Here is a 10082-nt window from a genome sequence, read left to right as displayed (position 1 = left end):
CGCTCCTCCTGCGCCTCCTCCCGGGCCGGGCCTTGCCCGCGATTCCGCCGACTGTGCCTTCCCGCGCCTCCTCGGGCAACGTGGCGCCTCGCTATTTTTAAGCCCCGCTGCCTCGAGGGCGGGAAGGGCTCGGTCGGGGCCTTGGGTCACTCTTCGGGGCCACTTGGGCCATTTGGGCCATTGGGTGCGGGGGGCCAGTTGGGCCATTGGGTGCGGGGGGGGGGGAATCGTGCGAGGCCGTTGGGGTGTCCGTCATCGGGGCATAATTGCCTCCCTGTGAAGGCGCAGTTGGCGCAGCGCGAGCCCGTCTGGTTCGGGAGAATTTTCCGTGTTAAGAGGCAGGGTTCTTCTGCTGACCAGAGAACAAGGTTTAGTGGTTAGGTTAATTAGAAATGAATGATTACACTAGTTACAAGTTCCCAAAAGATCTATTTTTGTGCAAAGCTTGCATTTTGTAGTAAATTAGAGCCTAGGAAGGCCTCATGAGGGCCACGTGCCTTTGGTGCTCTCGCGAAGGCCAGCAACCCCAGCCAGCATGACCAGGGCGAACGGAGGCCGGACGGGCGATCATCCGGTGACCCCAGGGGAGCTGCGGCCCTCTTCAGTGCAGGTGGTGGTGGTTTGTCAGGTCTCGCTGGGCAAAGGTTAGGCATGGACGGCCCTCTCGTGAGGGATTGCCAGCGGCACTTGTGCAGATGTGTTAACGTGCACATCATTCAGGACGGAAATGGGTTTGTGGGGATCTAGTTGCTTTGTTATGCTTAGGCCAAAGATATTTCGTAATTACGGATTCTACGAAACTGAACATGAATAATGATACGTCATTGACATACGCTATCAGGATGGGCATTTTCTTTCCTAATATAAATGGTTTGAATTTTGAAGCATTCTGCACAGTTTCTAGAGTGGTATTGTGGGAAAATGTTGGGAGAAAGGTCTAGAGGGAATGGATTTCAAGTCGCCAGCAGAGCCTCTGAAAAATTTTTCCACGTGATATTGGTGTTCTGTTCAAATTCTTTTAAACTTTGGTAATTATCCCGAGTAGAATTAGCAATTGTGGTCAGATAAGGAACTAGTTCAAGGTTGATTCTGCTAAAGTATATGAAACTATTTATTTGCTGGAGATGCAACAATGCGAAGGCTACTGCAGCCCTATGAGAGGATCCGAGTATATTAATTCTGTTATTGTTTATTTAAATGCATGAAAGTGAAAGAAATGAGTGCACTCATATAGTGTGCCTGTAATTTGAATGAGTAACGTGTCACTTAACAATTTGTCGGAAGTTATTGCTGATAATGCTTACAGTGTAATGTCAAGTATTACATTGAATGCATAACTCGTTAGGGCAAAGTGTCCTCTAGCTTTGCATCATAATGTGTGGTAAGAGTATACAGCAGGACTGCACCAGCAAGGAAGAAATAGGATCGGAAGGGAGTCTAGCTCGAGAAATATATTACAGAAGTGGCTTGTGGCTGTTAATCTGGCTAATCTTTACAGTGCAGACACTAAGGGCAAATTGAAGATATTCTTATAGAGGACAAAAAGTTGCGGTTCTCAGTACAAGAAATTTGTAGACTCGAATGGTTATGCCACAAAATAGAGAGATTGCATAAGTGCCGCTCTCAGCCTAAATCCACTCGGTACTCCCGAGCTTCAGCTATATCTCGCTGTGCATAAGGAGTGAAGATAATGTTTGTTGGGGGATGATGCCTGCCCAGTCATTGTGGCTAATGACCTTGACTGTTGATGGGGAAGATAATTTTAATTAATCAACCTACCCAGTCATGACAAATTTAATTTATTTTTAAAATTGTGACATGGAGTTTGGAACTTAGTCTTGTATTGAAAAGAATTGCCCATAGAGCAAGTTTTGGGGTTGTGATGGGGGGGGTGCCAATTGTTTGTTTGAGTTGGATATTCTCTAATGTAAACTTTACCCTGTATTTAAATTGATGCAACATTGGATGATTATTGATGTAGAGGATAAGTATTTTAATAACTTTTAAGTTTTCTTAGTATCAGAAGTTAAGATTAGTTTTAAAAATGAGAAAAAATCTTGCAGGTATTGCACAGGAAAAATCCATTCTCATGAATGGACTCAGATTTTCTAGTCATTATCCATTGAACTGATAACATTTCAAGTATCAAGCAGAAGAGGTAGTAACTATGATGGTCACTATGTAATTATGATGAATCAGGAGCATAGATAAGAGTAGGTGGTGATAGTGTTTTTTTCCCCTCTATTTGTAGGACACTATCAATCATTTAATGTTAAGGACGGTATTTGTTAATGAGTGACGCACCCTCCAGAGATGAAGTCCCAAAACCAGGGTATCTGGGAACCCAAAATGCAAACCTTATATTTTGTATCATCTATTTATTCTCTAGATGGGGGAAGTGGTGAGCACCTTTTGTATCTCCTCTTTTTTCTGCCAATTTAGAGAAAATGGATTCTGACTTTGTGAGGGTGTTGTGGAGTTATGGCTGAATTATTAAAATGCTGGTGTGCACCCCGTAATTCAGACCCCCAGGGAAGGGTGCAGGGATGCCTGCTCTTGCAGACTTTTAAACTACATGGGCAAGCCCCTTCCCTGGAGATTCTACAGGGAGTGGTTGGTACATCTAATGCAGGCTTAATTACAATTTAAAACAGAATTCCTTGTGTCCCCCCCCCCCTCCCCCCGTCCTGGGAAAGTGTCAAACCCAACTTGGAATGTCAACCATCACAACTGTCATATTCACAATTGCTTTAAAACTCTTTGACGTACAGGAAAGGTCAGGATTACCAACTTGAGCAAATGGTAATGGATGATGGTAAACTTCAAATCTCCCAAAACACACACAAATAATTTGAAATATATATTTTGTATAAACCTATATATGTGTATTTATATACGTAGGCCTACATGTTTGAAGGCATGCGCATCCAATTACTGGAATTTGTGTTTATTAAATGACTCGTTTTCTGGGGGCATGTACGGTCATGTCGCCAACGCTATGGTGCTGACACAAATTCCCTATTCCTATATATATATAGGGATGAGTAATTAATATATGATTATTGTAATTACTGAAATCTGTAATAACATAGCAACAACTGTTGGGAAGCTTTCATGTGGTACCAACCTCCCAAAATGGTGCAACATTAAGTTTTCAAAAAATGGTTGTATGTTTTCTTTGTCATATAGTAAAATAGAGCCATATAATATATTTTAAATAACATTAAAAATGATTAATATAATTCTTGCAATAACATGATTGTTCTAAAGTATCTGGACTAGCTGCCCCACTTTTGTTCCAATACTATGCACAGCAGGCATTTTGTCATTTCATGGTAAATGTATGTGAGGGTGTTATGGACTTTGTCTTTGAGCGATTATATGCAGTGGATATTTTGTACATTTTGGCTGTAAACATGAGGCTGCAGCAGCGGTACCTGTGTTTACGAATATTTCTTATGCTTTTTAAGATGGCAGTGTCCATTTCCCTCTTAGTCTGAGTGACACACTCCATGATTTTTCTTTTATTTGTGGCAGATTATTTCCTGTATGGATGACTGCAACTCTGTCCTCTACAAGGATATCATCTTCAATTTCCCCTAGCAGTGTGTGTGTGTACTTTTAAAATTAATCCATGATTAACATTATTGGTAACTTTTTATGGTACAGACCCACTGTGCCAGGACAAATTTAAGATTTTCGTTAAGAGGACATGGGTACAGGCTAATGTTTGCTGGATAATGTTAACCTCCCTTTGGGCAGTGCCCAAAGGCCATACCCAATCACTGACACACAGATTTTTTTCATGTATTTTCTGATGTGGTGTTCAGGACTTGGGTCTTGTGAGTGCGTCTTTACTTTTAAAAATTACCACATTAATAAAAAAAAAAATAATAATAATAAATTAGAATTGACACAGATAAGGACATGTAAGCCTTTTTTCACCTAATTTGATTATCTAATTATTTTTTCTAGTAAGAAATTGTCTCAAATGCCTTTTAATGTGGATATCCACCCAGCCCCTCAAAGTAGGGTTAGACTTAATGGAAAAGCATGTATGGCACAGCAAAATATACACACTTAGTGGGGGTAAGCCTGCTTCCGGCACTTTTGATTTTTAGCCCAAGTGAGTGTGCCATGTCTGGCTTGGTTTAGTATGGAGAATTGCCTTTCACCATGGGGTTAATGCTGCATAAGGGGAGGGGAGTGTGTCAGTTTATATAAACATGTATCCAAGATGTCTGCAAAATAGTTTATGAAAAACACTTAGCAATATTTATTACGGTTCTTTTGATTTTGAATGCTTTTTGTCTTTTTAGTTAAATAATGAAAGGAAAATAAAACCCCTTTATACATTTTAGGCCAAAATGAATCGGGAAAAGCTAGCAAGGATGCAGCAGCAGGTGCGCATTGGTGGTAAGGGTAGTGTGCGAAGGAAGAAGAAGATTGTACACCGCTCCTCTGCCACCGATGACAAGAAATTACAGAGCTCCCTCAAGAAGCTCACAGTCAATAACATTTCTGGTATTGAGGAGGTATGTATTGTACTTTTGTAGATTGTCAAGAGTTAGTCTGTGAGTGGCAATATTGTAATTTAATTTAATCCAGAGTTAATAAAAGCTATTTGCATTTAATAGTATTGGCTTTCCACTCTAAACTTTTATTTAGCATGTAGTTACTCTACTCCTTTTTAGCCACTCCCATTTTCCTCAGTTTTTAAAATCTTTTTCAGGTAAACATGATCAAGGACGATGGAACAGTCATTCATTTCAACAACCCCAAGGTCCAGGCCTCCCTAAATGCCAATACCTTTGCTGTGTCTGGCCACGCAGACAACAAACAGATCACAGAAATGCTCCCAGGCATCCTAAACCACTTGGGTGCAGAAGGCTTCAACCAGCTCAAGCGACTTGCCTCATCCGTCAATGCTTGTAAATATTTTTGTTCTTATTTTGTGGAAGTTTTACATATATGTAGGGAATCAAATTTACCATAGAAACCTTTACTGTACATTAATTTACAAGAATCTCATTCTTATTGATGAATGATCTGTAAATGTATACACAAACATATCTTGTTTTTATTGACAAAAACATGATACTCTGTATGTGTGCCTTTTTATTTCAATGCAAATAAATGTTTCAGCAGGTAGTGTACCTTCTGGAGGTGCTGATGATGATGACGACGATGTCCCAGAGCTTGTTGAAGACTTTGAAGCAGCTAGCAAGACAGAGACAGGTGAGTGCAAAATGCAAAAATTTTTACTATACACTGAAAATGAATTGCCTTGGTGGTTGGTAATTGCCACATACAAGACATATTACATCAATGGTTGACAATGTTTGGAACCCATGTTCAGGATAATACTTTTTATGCCAACTTTGGTTTTTATTTTGATCATGGCTTTCAGTAATACAGGGTTAAAGAATTTTATATTCTATGATAATTTTATACCATGTCAGTAGGTTATGAAATGGCAATGATAAATTAATAGCATTGTTCTGATGCAATAAAAGGCCAAGTTAAAAACCCTCTTATGAAGCAAGGACTCTCGACTGAGTCAGCTGAGAAGGGCTGATGGGATGGGGACCCAGGACCAGTGCTCTACTACTGTGCTATGCCACACATATAATCCTAAATATAATTAAGAGCATTGTTATTAAATGCAAAATATTCACCTGATTCAAATGTTACTACTTGTTTTGTCATCTTATGATATTTATGGTAAAACCGTATTCATAGCCTCAAATATACCTTTTCCACATTTATAGTAAATAGTTGGTCTGAGGTGCACACAATCTTCTAAAACATTTGGATCTAAACATTTATCTGTTTAGATCCAAATGCTGGTGTGTAAAAGCTTTCCTTTATGCAATTTATATTGCCCAGGTAAAGATGTCCAGCTTATAGTGAAGGCTCTATTATCACTTACTTTTTCATTATTAGCTTCAAGGATCTTTGCTGACCATAATGAGGTGTTGTTTTAAGCCACTCATGCCAGATTACATCCTATCTTGGTGAAACTATCACCAACATTGGGTGATGTCCAGTTGAGTGTGGTAAAACCTGCTTTTAATTGCATTTGTAAACACATTGCTTAATATGGCCCTGGCTTTGTTCATTGAGGAAAAATGGCCCTCTAAAAGTAGGCACAAGATCTCAGGCACATGACTTGGTATGACAGTGAGGAATCCTGTCATGAGTGGATTAAAGCCAATGAGGTGCATCTCTGATTCCTCAAATTCTGCCCAAACACACATTGGGGGCCTGTAGACTATATGCCATTTGATGTTTTTAAAAATTACCCCTCCCCCTTCTACGTTTTTTGTGATTATGCCCTGCACATGTCAAGATTGGTTGAGTATATTTACCTATATATTATGTAAATTATTTTTTTTCTGACTGAGAAAAAGGTGACATCTAGTGGGAAAACCCAGGCAGAAGATTGTAATACTAGAAATGAACACAATTGCATGCCAAAGTGCAATGCCAAAAATTGTATATTTCCATATTATTCCCATCCTCATCTATATCCTAATCCTTTCTAGGTTACTTGTATCTAAGACAGTGAGTGACATGGAAGCTTTTTTTATATTGGAATTAAAAGTTTATTGTATTGTATTGGGCAGTGTTTATGAATGTTGATTTATTAGTCTTTTTAGTGTGATATGATCCAGAGAGGAAGTCTAAGAAATGCCTGTCATTAAAGTAACTGATTAGTTTGTGTGAAGCATTTTACTTGTTTAGTGTAATGCTATTGGATATTTTAAGATGAATTTACACACACACACACACACACACACACACACACACACACACACACACACACACACACACACACACACACACACACACACACACAAATTAGCATATACAGCTACAGTTTAAGATTGGAACTGTATTATTTTTTGTGGTTAAAGTAGTGATAAATATGTATTCACAGAAAAAAAAAATCCCATTGCTATGGCATTGCAAGATGGTATAGCTTATCAGTTCATAGACCATCAAAATTATATGCCTGGAGACAAAGTGACCAGACCCTTATTGGTATTTTAAATTATCCTTTATTGATTCCCCAAAACTCCATCTCATATTTTGCAACTGCAGATGCAAAGAAATCTGCAGTTGCTGGTGAGAGTAAAGAGGCAGATGATGATGTACCCGAGTTGATTGAGGTCGAACCAGCTCCTGCCAAAGATGATAAGGTAGAAGCCCCTGCTAAAGAGGAGAAGAAAGATGCTGCACCTGCCAAAGAGAAGGTCGAGACTCCTGCTCCTGCTAAGGAAGAAACAAAGGAAGAGGCTCCTGAAAAGCAGGCCCCAAAGAACAGAAGAAAAAGGGTGCAAAGGGAGAGCCTAAAAAGAAAGGGTGCTCCTGCCAAGGAAGAGGCATCTGCCCCTGCAAAGGAGGAACCCAAGAAGGAAGCCCCAGCCCCTGCCCCAGCAAAGGAGGAACCTAAGAAGGAAGCCCCAGCCCCAGCCCTGCCCCAGCAAAGGAGGAACCTAAGAAGGAAGCCCCTGCCCCTGCCCCAGCAAAGGAGGAACCTAAGAAGGAAACCCCTGCCCCAGCAAAGAAGGAACCTAAGAAGGAAGCCCCTGCCCCAGCAAAGAAAGAAGCCCCTGCCCCAGCAAAGGAGGAACCTAAGAAGGAAGCCCCAGCCCCTGCCCCAGCCCCAGCAAAGGAGGAACCCAAGAAAGAAGCCCCTGCCCCAGCAAAGGAGGAACCCAAGAAGGAAGCCCCCCCCTGCCCCAGCAAAGGAGGAACCAAAGAAAGAAGCTGCCCCTGTTTCTGCTCCAGCCCAAGCACCTGTTTCTGCTCCAGCCCAAGCACCTGCCCCTGCTCCTACTGCCCAGGCACCAGCTAAGGCCCCAGCCCCAGCCCCTGCCCCTGCTCAAGCACCAGCCCCAGCCCAGCAAAGGTCGCCCCCCCAGGCACCAGCCCCTGCCCCTGCCCCTACTCAAGCACCAGCACCAGCCCCTGCCCCTGCCCCTACTCAAGCACCAGCACCAGCACCTGCAAAGGTTCCTGCCCCTGCCCAGGCACCAGCTCCAGCACCTGCCCCTGCTGCTCCAGCCCCAGTCCCAGCCCAAGCACCTACCCCTGCTGCCCCTGCCCCTGCCCCTACTCAAGCACCTGCCCCTGGTGGTCAGCCAAGTAAACCGGCCAAGAAACAGAAGGGCAAGGGGAAGTAGGGTACGTCGTATCTGTGAGACCTAACTGCAAATGCTGTGTGGGTTTGATCCCTAGAAGAAAACTACGTAGTGGATTTAACAATTTATGCAACAGTGTGTGAACTGCATGGATTTTCTCCCTAATTTTTCAGGAGCACCACCAATGGAATCTAACATTGAAGATTTAATCTGTTACTGTGTTATTCTATAATAATTTTTAGACTGAACAGTTTGATGTTCAAGAGTGTGATTGTATCTCGTATTGATGGCATGCATTTTTACTTTTAGAGAATACCAATACTAATCTTAATGTAGATTTTTTTTACAGGGTTTGAACTAACTAGTGTTTTATTATTTTTCTCTATCCATTAGTATTTTTAACAGATTTGAAGAATGTTTGCAAAATAAGGATACATGTCTTGACCCTAAGCTCATTATTCTCAATTATATTTGCATTTGCCAGCTATTTCATTATTTCTGAGGTTTTACTTTTCTTTTCTAGCTGAAAAGAAGCCTGCAGTAACAGAGAATGAGGAGGAAAAGGAAGAGGCTAAGATCAAGGAGGTCAAAGACGATGAAGAGGAACCTGTAAAAGAAGATAAAGAGGAAGAAAAGACGGAGAAGTCAGAATAGACTGATGATGCATCTCGGCCAGTAGACTGCGCCACAGGAGTAGTGTTCACAGATTCCGGTTGTTGTCCTGGCTGCAGTGGCCCATGAACTCTCCGAGAGAAAAAAATAAATAAAAAATCCTCTCCATTATATAATGGTCCTCTCTCTCTCTCTCTCTCTCTTTCTCTGTCTCTCTCTGTGCTGCCCAAAGACAAGCTAGACCTTAGGATCCCTGTTTTGTCTTGGCAGTGACTTGTCTCTTGTTCTAGCCGTTCTGTTTGATACTTCATCGTTATTTTGTGTATATAAAAGATTATCTCTTTGATAATGCATAAAAGGACTTGTATCTCTCCACCCTGTTTTTTCTTGTATTAAATGAAAAGAAAATGCTAATTTCAGTCAAGTGACTGGTCGATTACGCAGGATTTGTATCGAGCCTTGTAACATTAAGAAATTAAAGTAAGATAAGTATTTGGTTTTTCATTTGCTATGCCCGTTTTATTTTTGGTCAGTGAACTGGGTGATTTGAGATAAGTGCATCCCTTCTTTCTATCCTTTCTTCACAATTTCTGAAACAATCTGTTGTAGTGTTTGCAAAGCCTTGAATTAAAATCTTGCTTTCTGATAAGTATATACCTCTGTACTCTTTCTAGTTGAGAATATTCTCAAGTGCTTAGAGCATGATCAAACATTCCCCAGAACAGAAATGTACGAAAGTGCTTAGTGTTTGTCATGCTTCATATTGTCAAGTGGCTCAATAATTATATTTTTTATAATTACAGTTGGAAATGGTTTCTTAACCTTGATGTTTATGTATAAACTCCAACAAAATGTTATGGAGGTATTCTGCATTTAAAGTTATATTATGAACAAGCAATAATGCAAAATTTGTCGGAAAAAAATCAGACCACATTTGCTGGACTTGCAAATGGTTGATTAAATAAACTAAATTTTGCTAGAAATTCTAATGTTAAAGGTATTTATTAAATTTCCTAAGGGGTTTCCATAACCCAGTGCTACAAAAAGTCATGGGAATTAATTGCAGTCATGAAAACTCAGATCTTATGAAATTTTCTGGTTTCAGATGTAAAAAACAAAACCACTGAGCTATGCAGAAATGAAACAAGTTATTATCTAAATTAAAAACTGTATTTGGTCAACACATTAAACAAACTTGGTATACAAATTAAAGTATAGGTTAATGATACTGTTGTTTAAGGCTTGTAATAATGTATTTAAACCCTTGAGCATATCTGATCTGGCATAAACACTTGTGTACATATAAAATCATATAGAATT

At 40.4% G+C, this 10082-nt stretch overlaps 1 protein-coding gene across 5 annotated transcripts in view; it reads left to right on the top strand.

Annotated features, from left to right (window-relative positions):
• The window catches only part of LOC119572401 (skin secretory protein xP2-like), a 10338-nt gene extending 1084 nt beyond the window's left edge, over nucleotides 1–9254 (top strand). For 2 of the 5 annotated variants that reach the window (XM_037919505.1, XM_037919507.1), the window contains exons 2-6: nucleotides 4362–4535; nucleotides 4733–4931; nucleotides 5146–5238; nucleotides 7108–8193; nucleotides 8674–9254. In XM_037919505.1, the coding sequence (XP_037775433.1) occupies nucleotides 4362–4535; nucleotides 4733–4931; nucleotides 5146–5238; nucleotides 7108–8192 (1551 nt within the window). In that variant the 3' untranslated portion in view covers nucleotide 8193; nucleotides 8674–9254. The remainder of the gene's footprint in view (nucleotides 1–4361; nucleotides 4536–4732; nucleotides 4932–5145; nucleotides 5239–7107; nucleotides 8194–8673) is intronic. The other 3 variants (XM_037919508.1, XM_037919509.1, XM_037919506.1) reach the window with 3 other exon arrangements.
• The last annotated feature ends 828 nt before the right edge of the window (nucleotides 9255–10082 follow it).

The sequence above is a fragment of the Penaeus monodon genome, chromosome 4 (assembly GCF_015228065.2).
Source record: "Penaeus monodon isolate SGIC_2016 chromosome 4, NSTDA_Pmon_1, whole genome shotgun sequence".
Classification (NCBI taxonomy): domain Eukaryota; kingdom Metazoa; phylum Arthropoda; class Malacostraca; order Decapoda; family Penaeidae; genus Penaeus; species Penaeus monodon.
This window is presented reverse-complemented; position numbering and strand designations above follow the sequence as displayed.